This window comes from Morchella importuna (genome assembly GCF_003444635.1).
Source record: "Morchella importuna strain M04M26 chromosome Unknown Morimp01GS006, whole genome shotgun sequence".
Classification (NCBI taxonomy): domain Eukaryota; kingdom Fungi; phylum Ascomycota; class Pezizomycetes; order Pezizales; family Morchellaceae; genus Morchella; species Morchella importuna.
Genome location: NW_025763403.1, coordinates 1,061,779 through 1,074,841, shown reverse-complemented (window position 1 = coordinate 1,074,841; position 13,063 = coordinate 1,061,779). Strand labels below are relative to the sequence as shown.

General features: G+C 52.5%; 3 protein-coding genes across 3 annotated transcripts; 2 read left to right on the top strand and 1 right to left on the bottom strand.

Moving 5' to 3' along the window:
- Positions 1 to 2,880: 2,880 nt before the first annotated feature.
- LAJ45_03091 (uncharacterized protein) lies at positions 2,881 to 4,868 on the top strand (the record flags this gene model as incomplete). The annotated part of the gene is made up of 2 exons (XM_046112680.1): positions 2,881 to 4,567; positions 4,630 to 4,868. The coding sequence occupies 2 exons, from the start codon at positions 2,881 to 2,883 to the stop codon at positions 4,866 to 4,868; spliced, it is 1,926 nt and encodes a 641-aa protein (XP_045974169.1).
- A 2,857-nt stretch (positions 4,869 to 7,725) lies between these two features.
- Positions 7,726 to 8,938, top strand: LAJ45_03090 (uncharacterized protein; the record flags this gene model as incomplete). The annotated part of the gene is made up of 6 exons (XM_046112679.1): positions 7,726 to 7,768; positions 7,830 to 7,952; positions 8,007 to 8,067; positions 8,165 to 8,298; positions 8,365 to 8,733; positions 8,916 to 8,938. 6 exons carry the CDS (start codon positions 7,726 to 7,728, stop codon positions 8,936 to 8,938), a joined length of 753 nt encoding a protein of 250 aa, XP_045974168.1.
- Positions 8,939 to 10,997: 2,059 nt separating this feature from the next.
- On the bottom strand, positions 10,998 to 12,504 carry LAJ45_03089 (uncharacterized protein; the record flags this gene model as incomplete). Its single annotated transcript, XM_046112678.1, has 2 exons — positions 10,998 to 11,847; positions 11,918 to 12,504. The coding sequence occupies 2 exons, from the start codon at positions 12,502 to 12,504 to the stop codon at positions 10,998 to 11,000; spliced, it is 1,437 nt and encodes a 478-aa protein (XP_045974167.1).
- Between the last annotated feature and the right edge of the window lie 559 nt (positions 12,505 to 13,063).

The window sequence follows — 13,063 nt, the reverse complement described above, 5'->3', positions numbered from 1 at the left end:
GGCCCAACATGAGAATTGTGGGAGTCTTATAGAGCTTCATGGCCCCATAGGGCTGATGATCTACAAAGCTAATGCCACTTTCCTTGTTTCATTGTCAAATTCAATTTCGTAACACGCATAAGGCACCAAAATCACCATTCGTTCGTGGCAACTCTAATGGCTAAGATATTCCTCTTGGCTCTCAAACATAGGCTCACACATACTCTTACAAACCAGCCATGCACAGGTACCTGGACCGACGCCCTCGAAGGGCCCGAGTAGGTCCCAATAGGAAACCAAACATGTTACATGACCGGTCTAATAACACTCCTTCAATGGGCATCTTGCTTTTATGGTGGGATATAATGGGACCCGCACTTACTAACTGCAACCAACACAGAAATTGCCATCTCAAGGCGCAAGTGTATTCCACATTGAGCGGTGGATAGAGCTAACCATTGACTTTACTTAGTATCTGCTCCTATAGGGCGACAAAACCTTGTAGGTACCGCTGAATAAAGCCTGCAGTTGTCTATGCAACATCCCTATTGACATAATCCTACATGAACCTGCGCGGGACTTTCAATGGGGGTTTCTTTTCTATCAAGTGGGCAATAAGCAATGGGCAACGAGCAATGGCGTTTGCATGGGTGGGCGAATAGGGATTTGGAGTTGTGGAATGCCTATATAACAGCCCTCTCCCACCTCTCCTTGTACACACGATCCATGCAAAGGCTCTACTCACGAAACAGCACTGAAGTAAGCTAATATCTTCCTTTCCCTCTTACCGCCGCTGCTATACTAGTGGGAGATGGTATTATAGTGCCACCGCTTTTCCGTCGAGCTCCTGCAGGCCTTCTAATCGACATGAATACTTTCGATCGATTTTACTCCCCGAAGAATTACTTACTTGCACGATTGGTGATCTGAACCGCTTCGAACAGCGCCGGTAGTTATATGGGCTTTGTAACTCATGGCTAGCTCCTCGCAAATTCGGATCTTCCTGACCGATTAATTTTCACCAATCGAGCGAATACTAAGCGCCGCTACACTAGTAGAACGAGAGCTCAAAGTACTTTGGTCAGATACTACTCCAGCTATATATTAGGCAGCTCTATCTAGAACATTTTTACTCATTGATTCTCTACATATATATAGCTCTTATCCGAGAAACCAAAGCGAGACCCCGGCCCCATCCTCCTCTCTTTACTACGAGAGAAGAAATGCTAGTCCAACCCCAACCCTAATGCCAATTAAAGCTTAAACGCATACGCATGTATCCATAATTCCCCCCCCCCCCCCCCACTAGTACTTACCACCAGAGAAAACGTGAAAGGGTCCAACACGATCTCAATGTCTAGAAATAGACAGCTGCAGCACCAGTGGGTAAAGCCATAGTCTCGATCCCAAGACCCACGGGCTATGTGCAGATGTTCAATTGTTGTGTTTGAGGCTGTGTGCTGGATTAATGTTTTTCTTCTGAGTCGCGACGTTGGGTTTTGCTGGTTGTTTCGTGACGCCAAGGAAGTACTATGTATCTGCATCTAAAAAGGTGTATATCTTGATCAAAGCAGACCCCTTAAGCTTCAATGTATCGAGATTTCATTCCATTAGTTCAGAGGCAAAAATTTCTCTTCCAAGCCCGTCCAAAAGGAAGAAAAGAAAAAAAAAAGCAACAAAAAAACCCGCAGCTAGTCTCCACCTCCCAATCACACCCTCTCACTCGCCCCCCCTCCCATCCCCATCCCATCCCCATCCCCATCCCCATCCCCATCCCCATCCCCATCCCCAATCCTCCCACCGCCATTACCCGGCCCTCCCAGCGCCCCAAGTTCCCACTACATACTCTATGTAACACACACACACGCGCTCGGACCCCCCCCCCCCCCCGGGGACCCGATCTGATCTGTACAGGGGTGCAATCTTATTTCCTCTCGGGAGATGAATTAAGGGGAGATGGTGAGTGTCTTAGACTTGGGGGCTAAAGCAGGAGGATGTCGCAGCTGTCAGGGACGGCTATTTTTGGTTTTGTTGAGGTGCTCTACCCGCAGTAGTGTGTACCCCTGGTTACTATGGTTACTGTTGTAGACAGTGCTAGTAGTAGTAAGGTGGATTACCCGGCTGTCTGTTGCTTACTTACTACGGGGCCTAGGAACGGCCCCCACATGTATATGTGCTTCTTTCTTGATGGGTTGATGGCGTCAGTGGGATGGATCTGACTTGCGCTGCGCTGCCTGCACAGCCCCGGCATGATGGGTGGGTGGGTTGCAGAGTGAGCCATAGATAGAAGAGGAAGATCTCATCGCTACCATCGCTGCGGATGGATGGATGGATGGGCCATGGGGGTAAACAAGTAAACAGGCAGAGAGGGAGGGAGGGAGGGAGGGGAGGGAGATAGATAGGGTGTCATATAAGCAGTGGCCCAGTGCCATCATCAGTCGTCGTCGTCGTCGTCGTCGTCGTCGTCCTCGTTTCACACAAACACATGCTAGACGACAAAGGACGGACTGTCTGCACTCTACTGTACCTGCTGCAACGACCCTACATATTTACATACAGCATCTAACTACATATCATAACAGCTTGACTATAACGAAGGCTGTCCCTGCACCCACCCACCCACGCTGAACTCAGTACATACTGCAACAGCCCCCGGTCGGCGAAACTAGTGCCCACTGACGCTAGCTGGTCCTGTTTCCCATTGACATTTTCGTTAGTCGGGCCAGTTGGAGAGGAGAAGAGAGGAGAGGAGAGAAGCCCCGTTGACAGAGAGAGAGAGAGAGAGAGAGAGAGAGAGAGAGAGAGAGAAAAGAGTCCCAGCCAGCTAGTACAGCCCCCAGTGAGGGAAAGTACCCTAAAACGCAATCCCCCATCCCCTCCCCGGTAGCAGAACAGTTCAAGATGCAGCCCTCCCGTCGCCCAGCAATCCGGTCGCCCCACCGCCCAGCCCACCAGCCATCCCATGGACGGTCGCCCTCAGCATCCTCCATCTCCTCGACATCCTCGTCCATGACCGCTCGCGACACCACAACGGCATTCAACACCACAACAACTACAACGCTTGATACCATCATAGCATCTACACCTACACCCACACCCACACCTACACCTACATCTACATCTACATCCACATCTACATCAACATCCACATCCACGCCCATCCCCTCAAGCACAATCAAGCTGCTCCCGCCCACGCCCACGCTCACGCCCACAACACCCACCCAGGCAGCTCCCATGTCTGCCGGCGCGCAGGGCTACTTCGAGCCCACGCTCACCCGCACGCAGTCCTCGCAGCCCTCACCCCCGGCCCCCTCTGCCTACGCGATGCAGGCAGGCACGACCACCTCCGCCTCGCGAAAGCGCTCCGCAACCGCACCGTCGCCCGCCTCCCCGCCCATCACCAGCACCGTCGTCCTCGCGGCCACGCCCACACCAGCCCCCAGCACCCCCTTCTCCACCTCCTCCCCGCCCACACCACACGCGATCCCACATCCGCCGCAGCCACAGCCCACACCCCCAACCCCCGTCTACACGCTCACCACGCCCCTCTCCGCGGGAAAGGAGAAGAAGGAGTCCTCAAAGAAGAAGCTCTTCTCAAAGCCCGCGCGCATCGGCACCCCCACAATGGACAAGACCCACAGGCCCCCACCCTCGCCCAACAAGCTCGCCAGCATCTCTTCGCCCATGCCCTGGATGACGCCCTCCGCCGCCGCCCTCGCCGCCGCCGTCTCCGGTGGCGACCGCAAGACATCCTTCTCGAGCATGGCGGGTTCAACGCTCACGCTCGTGGCTGCGCCCGGCGAGTCGTCTCCCTTCCTCCACAGCTCATATAGCTCCTCGCCGCCGCCAAAGGATCACCACTCGCACAAACCACATTTCCTGCGCCCCCGCCGCGACAAGGACCACCACCATCACAGCGGCATAACCTTCTCCTCTAGCAGCTCAAACAGCAAAGCAATCTCCGCCGACGGCGGCTCTCTCTACTCGTTTGGGCCCTCGTCCCCCTCGGCCGCGGCCTTCAAGTCGGAGCTCAAACAGAGCATATCCGGCATCGACCTTACCAGCGCCAAGAAGAAGTCTGCTGCCGCCGCTGCGGCCGCTGCTGCTGCTGCCGCAACGTCGTGGGACGACTTTGACCCCACGCTCGTCATCACTGCCGACACGGCCTGGCCAATCCTCTGCTCCCGCGTCATCCCACTGTTCAAGTCTGAGCCGCTCACAAACACAGTCGAGGACCTCAACAAGCTTGTGACACTTCACATCCGGCGGTGCATTGAGCGGCGGCAGCCTCTGCAGATCCTAGAAGACGTGCGCGACCTGCTTGACTCTGGCATGCGGCTGCTGGATCCGGGCCTGCTGGACCCCGGACTCAGCGACGAGCGCAGCATACCGAGACTGGTCGAGGTGTGGAGCGCGCTTTTTGGGAACGTGTTGCCATACTTTGAGGCGGTGTTTTTGCCGCTGCAGAGGGAGCTAAGGGAGGAGGGGGAGCTGGTGGAGATTGTGGGGAGGGGTTGGGACGTGAGGAGGTTGGTGCTGATGGGGTTTAGAGATTTTGTGGTCCTGCCTTTGTTTTCGCGGTTACGAGGTAGACTTTCTTTCCCTGGTATTCGCTTTTTTGATCTGTTGCTAATGATAGGTGATCCACAGTGTTATTCAGCACTCTAACGCTCGACCTCTCAATGGCGCAGAGTGATGTAACACATAATGCCGGCAGAATGCTGCAGTGCATATCGGTGCTCTCGGGCGTGCTGACAGGCGACGAGGCGCAGGACAAGATCGATGAGCTGGCCAAGACCCTGAAGCATAATTGGCTCAGTCGAGGGCGCACGGGGAGGAATAGAAGAGGGTTTGTGGGGACGAGGAGCGTTAGGGCTGTGGTGGGGTGATGGGTGGGTTTTTATTAGCTATGGTTTTTTTTTCTTCTTTAGGCTTTTTATATAGGATTCTTTTTTTATTCTTTTTTACCGGTCTTTGGGGAGAAAGTGGGCAGTGGTTACCGACCACTGGTTGTTGGACCGGACTAGATTGACTGCTTTGGCTAGACTGATTGGTTTGTTTAGGCTTGGTTGGACTCGGGCTTTGGACTTTGGGGAACTGGATTGCATGGACTTTTGAGTCATATTCTTAGGTGTTAATAAGGGTGGAGTGGTTTGTTGGTGCTTTCGGTGTTTTCTGCTGCTTGTATTATTAGGTTTTCGTTTTCTTTCCCTTCCTGTTTTTTTTTTTTTTTTTTTTTTTTTTTTTTTTTCGCTTTCCTTTGTCGGGAAGCAGTGGTGTTTATCGTTTTTATTTTTTTATTTTTATTTTTATCTTGATATCCGATTTTCTTTCTGTTCTGTCTCTGGCTGGCTGGTTTCTTCGTTTTTTCGGCTTTTATTTGTTCCTTGGGTTTCCTGGGCTTTGAAGGAATTCAGACACGCGGTGCCGTGATGGTGCCTGTAGCACTTTGATAGCTAGTTAGGCAGCTGATTATATACGTATGCCTGCCACGATCCGAGTTTTCGAGTCGTGGGTAACCTAGGCACAGAGTCTTGTTATTTCGTGCTGTGGCTGTGGCTGTGGCTGGTCCACTAGCTGGTCTCTCCTGTTCTATTCTATTCTGTCTGTTCTATTTGTTACTGGTTTTAGTTAGTAGGAAGGAAAAAGGGGAAAAGAAGAAATTATAGTGAGAAAGGATACTGGGATACAGGATGGAGTATGGGCCGGCTGGCAGGATACATACCCGGATGGGTTGGATTGGTTCTTTTTTTGTTTGGATTTGGATTTGGATTTGGATTTAAAAGTTGGCAATATATAAACTTGTTCGGACACGGACAATTGCTGTGATTGGCGGTGTGGGTGTGGTGATAGTGAGGGCGAGCCGATAGCTATAGGCATGCGAGTGAGAATCTGTGGTTGAGGGTTCTGGAACGAGTGAGTGTTTATGATGGAATTTAAAATTTATGCGCACCCACCCCGCATATATCTTCACGTTATCTGTCTGTCGGACCCGTCGGACCCGTCCTCTATAGATATAGTGTAGTGTCTCCCTGCATGGCGATTCTATTATTGGGCTCGAGAATATTCCTCTGGCTCCTCTAGATTTGATTTATTGCCCGGGTGAGTGGAGGGTGAGCATGAGCGGAAGAATGATTGTAACTAATGGGTTACCGCGGCTTAACTTATAGTTCTCAAAACTGACACATATCCTCAACTGCTTGCAACCACGTAACAGCCGCAACGTGCTTTAACACCTAACCTGATAATCTGCCCCATGCTAGTGGTTCTATACTACATGACATAGCATTGATACCCACTTCTTTAAGTCGAACCTTGTAGTTCGTTGAAAAAGCTATTGGTACATGTAGCGCTAAGAAAGCTGTTTAATCTACATAACCACTACATTAAAGACATCAATCAATTCATCAAACAGGTGACTAATCATGAGATGTCACTCGAATCAGCTGTCTACGAGCGACAAAAAACGAAAGAAACACCAAGCAAGAAATCTTGCAATATTCACCGCGAGCATATTTGAGACAAGCCCAACTTTTACCATTACTTCATTCCGGTCGGGCCGGATATATCGTGGCGAAGTTGAGAGCGTTGTTAAACGTGGTGGGTTGTGACTTAACTTAAAACCTCCATTTCCTCGATCCCTCTCTTCTTAGTTTTCTCACCACTTCCAATACTCGCTCCCATCACAATACGCTAACTCGTCTATCCAAAAGTATTATCTGCAGGGTCTTTACAGCCAGAAACGGCAGTTGCAACTCTTATCTCCGCCAGTGCCAATCAGCGAGTTAAACAGAACGAAAAGCAAGTCTTTCTGGAAGCAACTTCACAGAAAGCCATTCACCAAAGTGTACAGAAACGAAAGTAGCTTGAAACACCCGCTTGAGTTCAACGCCTACTCTAGATCTGGCTCCACAAGGTTTGGAGTACCTACTACAGGCCGGTCAGACGGGCTTTAAGTCCGGCTTCAAGCTACAGCTGCCCATGTGCTTGAGCTAACGCACATAAATAGGGAGCCAGTCAACCATACGGTGGTGCAGTACGATGGATGCGCCTGGTGTATCATGCGTGACAGGATTTGTGATACCTGTATGAAGATGCTGTCCATGCTAAACATCGCTCGTATCACCAGCAGGATCCGACACCAGTTATTTGTAGTGCCCATTGCATCGGCCCTCGCCTTCGGTCACAGATCTATAGACAACCCAGCTGAACGGAACGAAATAATAGCTCTAAATTACAAGATAGTTACTGTTATACCAGCACCCCCATCTCCACTATAGAACCAAAAAAGGATATTTTTTTCTAGCCCTTAATTCTCGGATCTAAAAAAAACTGAAAGCGCTGTCGGTTGGCTAATTGAAGGTTTGATATCTTATCGATGTAACCCTTCTCTTGAATACCGCTTCTTGGCCTCCAGCATGTTTCATGGAGATGTAGAGAGCTCCCTGTTCTGTTTAGTTTGGCCTATTATGGCCCGACTACACTGCTAGGTCAAATATAGAAAGGGTATCGGAACAAATCGAGCTGTTAATGGTGTCCGATTAATTGCCAATCAATGTGCCGATTTCTGTCCCGCCCCCCCATAGAGCGCAGATACTAGCTTATTCCCGCCAAGGCAAACCAGCCAGTGTAAGGATTACAGCTGTGATAGCTAGCTACACCAACCAATCACAGCCCGTCTCGGCACCCCCACCATCGTCACTCAGCAGCTTCACCAGGGCACAAGTTTAAACAACCGCCCTCTCAATGTCTTCATCCACAACCCCGCCATACCTCTACGTCCTCGGCGGTCAATCCCCCTAGTACTTCCCCGCCCCCACCAACCCCCACAACTAACAAACACCTCACAGGCCTGCTCGCGCTCTACGCCGCCTACACGACGCACTCCCAGCTGCAGGCCTTCAAGACGCGCTGCGTCTCGAAGCCGCCCCAGCAGTCGAACGATGCAGCCGTGGACAGGTCCACCGAAGACGGTTCTTCCTCTGACATGCGCATGGTGGAGCAGATACTGACTATGTCGTCTGCAGCTATCAAGCTCGAGACGTTGGAGGCTTTGGCGAGGGGGATCAATTTCGACCTGAGGAACGCGTTAGTTCTTCCTTCCTTCCTTCCGAATGGTAGCGAGTTTATTGAAGAAGGGTGGTGCTAATTGAGAGGAGGAGCCGGGGGGGGGGGGGGGGAATAGCGCATTGAAGATCATCACCGAGCGCGCAACCACACCCACAAACATCGACTTCCTCCTCACGCAGATCTCGACCCGGCCGCCCGCCCCGCGCCTCCGCGCCCTCAAAGCCCTCCGCTGCCTTGCCGCCGCACCTGGTAAGTACCCCCCCCCCCCCCAAATCACCCAGCGCCACGCCAACAATCTAAAATGCCCTCTTTCAGGCCCCTTCGGCGCACTCTGCACTCCACGAGTCTTCCGCACGCTCGTCACGACGCTCAAAAGCACGCTGCCACCAACGCCCGACAGCGCCACCGAGAAGGAGGTCATCTACATCCTCACGCAGCTGATGAAGAGCTACTTCGCGGCTAAGGAGATGGCCGTGCAGGCGGGCATCGTGGACTGGCTGAAGGCGGTCGACCGCAGCGTCGTGGACGTGTGGGAGGTGCTGAGCTGCGTGAATGATACGATGGAGGGGCGGCGGCTGCTGGTTGAGGCGGGGCTGGTGCAGGATGAGCGCGTGGAGGTGGAGGTGGAGGTCGACTTTGGGGATGTGGGACAGTGGCTGCCGGTCCCTGGGGGTATAGTGCCGGGTCAGTGAGCATTTCTCTCTCCCGAGGTGAAGTCTCGTAGAGACTTGAGCGCCTTTTTCTTCTTTTTCTATTCAATGATTAGCTAGCATGGCGTGGTAGTACTTTTTTCTTTCTAAAAAGGGATTTGGATGCGAGATTAATGAATGCATCATTTGCTCACTGGTCGTGGGGTTCAATTGCAGCCTACCCACCCCTGCGTCAATAATATTACTTCTGGGGGAAATAAAAAGCCTAGTGAACCTTTCGTGCCTCTCAACGTGTAATAGCAGCTTGGTACCTTATAGGGATGGACTGCACACCCAGAAGCCAGGGCTGTAGTGGGTATGGCTGAGGCGGAATCATGGGCCAACAACTTTGCCAAGTGTGCACACCTTCCTCGGAAACATAGTACCGTTCTTTCATATATGTTTTGTGTCTTGGAGGTTTAGTGGGAGTCGCCCGGCACTATACCTACATACACATACCCCCCACCACACACACTACGATCCAACTATTTCTCGCCGTGAAATATACCGCCTAGTTAACTATACAAACTTAACAATGATAATATAAACCACTACACCCCAAAGCTACCTAGCTACACACGCCATAAAAAACTACCCAAACACCCCTCTCCCTGTCCTAGATAAAGCCCGAACCCTACAACTCGCAGCAGAAACGTAGGCTATCCTGCATGCAGGTCTTGTGAGGGTATTTGGATCTTAAATAAAAAAAAGAAAGGGTATTTGGATCATAGCCCATCACTCGCAGGACGGCCCCGCCGACTTTTTGTTTGTTGTTGGGTCGGCGGGCATGGTCTCTTCCAGGCTCGAGAGGGGGGGTAGATCCTATCGATATCTACTATACTATAAAAGAAAAGTATGGCCTGGAAGAGTTTCGCTAAACCGGCCTAATCCTACAACCGGCCCTGGAGACCGATTAGCCAAGTAGTGAGCGATAAGGCTAAGATAGTTCAATCTGCAATTAATTGTAGAGTTTTCAATCGATATCACACATACCCCTCCAGCTCCCTCTTCATACCCCCTTCAGAAAAAGAAAGAAAAAATGGGTAATAAAATATCCACAAAAAGTAGATGCTGCGACTATACGCCACCCCACGGTCTACAGGTTCCAATTCGAGATTGAACACTGCTTCCCGTGAAAGTGTCGTACTTCCCTCCCACCCCTCCCACCCCCGGAGTTGAACTCACGACCTCCGGACGTCTCCGGGCGATCATGGGCTCAACCCACACGGTGTAAGACAGGACGAGGCGTCTACCACTAGACTACCACGCCCGCACAACTGTAGGACCGGGAAGCAATATTTAAGGGGATGGGGGACAAGGCAAGGCAGGCTAGGGGGGACAACACCTAACCCTGTAGTCACAATCCACCACGAACGTACTTGTACAATAGATTGCGGAATTTCTCGTCGGACCCAATCAATTCAATCACGAACCATCACTCGCCCCCCAACCCACAATTTATATAACGACAGTCTTATTGCCCTTTTATATACAGAATCCAGCAACGTATGGGGGGCCCGGGTGCATATATACGTAGTTCTCCCGTCATCGATCCTCTGCACATGTATATATATACCTGCATGCACCACGCTCCATTCCACTTTTCTGTTCCTTCCCGTTCCTTTGATTCTTTGACCAATTTCTTTCAAATTCTCCAGTGCTGCCATATATATATCAATCTCCCGAATTTCTTCTTATTCTCATTGCCCCACAATCTCTCGTCTTCACACTCACCCTTCGCTCTACCACCGCTGTATATGTATAACCCACTCCGGCCATCTATACACACTCTCCCTTCCTCTACTCCCAACTCCCCTCTACTCCCCTCTACTCCCTCCCCATACTCCACCAGCCCCCAGCAGGATAACACACAAGAGAGAGAAAACCACCACGGAAAAGGGGAAAAAAAACCAATATCAGTCAAAAGAAAACAAGGAAGAAAAAAAAGAATATTCCTAACAGATCAAATAGACTACTAACGCCCTAATAAATATATCAAGAAGTGACAAAAAAGAGACATAATATAAGAAAGATCGAGAGAAGAAAAAAAGAAAAAAATAAGAGTAAAATGTAAGTACAAGTTATCAGTCCCGCCCGCCCCCCTTCCCCCACCCGCCCGCCCCATCCCATACAGACCAGACCCATAAAAAATAAAACTACAAACACACAGCCACAGATGCAACGGCAGACCAGGCCAAAAAAATACAAAAAAACAAAAAGAACAAAAGGAAGGCGGGGGTGGGCGGTACTCGTCCAAGATCATCGCGAGACCTCTCCATCCACGACAACGACCTCTCTATTCCCCATACCCGTCCCGCCATAGTTCCCCAGCGTCCCCACACTAACCCTCCTCCCCTCAGCTCCTGCTGCCACCGCCGCCGCATCCTCCTCCCCCTTCCCCTTCCACCACCCCAACTTCCACCACCCGCCCATCGCATCCTGCGGCCTCTTCACCCTCCTCGCGCTGCCGCCCACCCGCGGGAACATATAGCTACCCCTCCTTTCCCTGCCCCACTTTCTCCTTCCCCCTGGCGAGCTAACACTCCTCTGCAGCAGCCCCGACCTCTCATCGGCCTCCTCCGCCGCCTCCTCGTCCAGCAGCTCGCCCCAGATCTGGTCCGCCTGGCTCATCGTGCGCCTCCTCAAGAACCTCGGCGACGCCAGCGTATCATCAATCTCGCCCTCCTCCTCGTCGTCCGTATCCACGAAGCCCACGCCGGGCGACAGCGCGCTCCCGGCCGCCGTCGCCGTCTCCTCCTCGAGGCGCCACGACAGCGCAAACACGCCGCTGAGCAGGATGACGGTCCCTAATGCGATGAAGCAGCCGTGCAGGACCGAGAGCCGCGACGCCTGCTGGTAGTAGATGAGCCCGTCGAGGATGGCGATGATGTTGTAGACGCAGAAGACGAGCGGGTACAGCACGCTCGTGGAGCACAGCTTCAGCCCGCGGTGGAGATAGTACAACTGCGTGAGCGCGAGCGTCACCAGGCCAACAATGATCATCCACGACTGCCACCTATTAAACTGGTTACTGCGGTCGACGATGGTCCTGATCAGCAGCTCGACCGCCGACTTTGCAAGCAGCAGGCAATGCGCCGACAAGATTCCGCTACGGACGGGGAGGGGGTTGGGTTAGCAGCCAGTCCCAGCAGCAGCGCGCGGCGGGGCAAAGCACATACCTCACGCAACCGTACGCGATCCCCCTCATCAGGCGCACCCTCGGCGCGCTCCTCGTGCGCGGCCGCATGACCGCCCACGCCTTCACCCCGCCCAGGATCGCCACCACCATCAGCGCCGTCGCCGACATCCACAGCACGAACCCGCGGGTGCCCAGGAGCTCCAGCAGCTCGTCGAGGCTGTGCGCCGGCTCCTTCATTGCGCCGAACGCCGCAATCAGCGTCGCCCCCACGCACACCAGCAGCGTGCCGACAAGACTGTACCGCGTGAAGGGCTCCGCAAGGATCAGCGTCGCGCAGATGCTGTTGAAGACTAAGCCCGAGGCTTGCAGCGGCGATAGGATGACCAGCGGCAGTGTGGTGATCTGGATCGACGAGCCGAGGATGTTGGAGACTATGAATAGGAGGATTCCGATTTGCCAGCGGCGCCGGCGGTGTGGCGGCCGCTTGTGCGTGTGTGGGAGGGCATCTTCGAGGAGGTGGGACTTGCGCTGGAGGGTTAGTCCGAGGGATTGGATGCTGGTGCTGAGAACGCCGACACTAACGCCGATGGTGAGCTGGGCGCCTGGGGAGAGGTCGCCGAGGCCCATGGGAGCTGTGGAGGGGGTGGAGGAGGGGGTGGCGGTATGATGGCGGAGGGTGTCGAGGACTGGTGGGCCTACACGGATAGATACAGATGGGATGTATGTATGTGTATGTATGTATGTCTATGTGGTGTGGTGGTGTTGTCTGGAGGTGATTAAGGGACCGGCAGGTGCAGCTGATGTAGATGCTATGTTTATGTTTATGTCGGGCGTGATATACGTAGTATAGAAACCAAGCAAGTAAGTAGTACTAGCAGATGCTTGGTGAAGGAAAGTGGAATGCAAAACAAGGAAATGATGGTTTGGTTTCGTTCGTGGGGAGAAGGAGGGGAAGGGGTTGGGCAGCAGCAGCAGCAGGTAACTACAGTACTGTCTCTGTGCAGCTAACTCAAGAAGCAGTTAGTAGTATGTAAGCTCTAGTGCTGACTGACAGACAGTTGAGGAGGCGAGGATCTCCTAGGAAAAAGGAAAAGAAGTAATTATGGGAGAACGAAAGACTGGACGGAGGGAGACGTCTGTATAATTGCACGATGTCGGAATCCAACTTCTTCTAGAGTATGTAGAG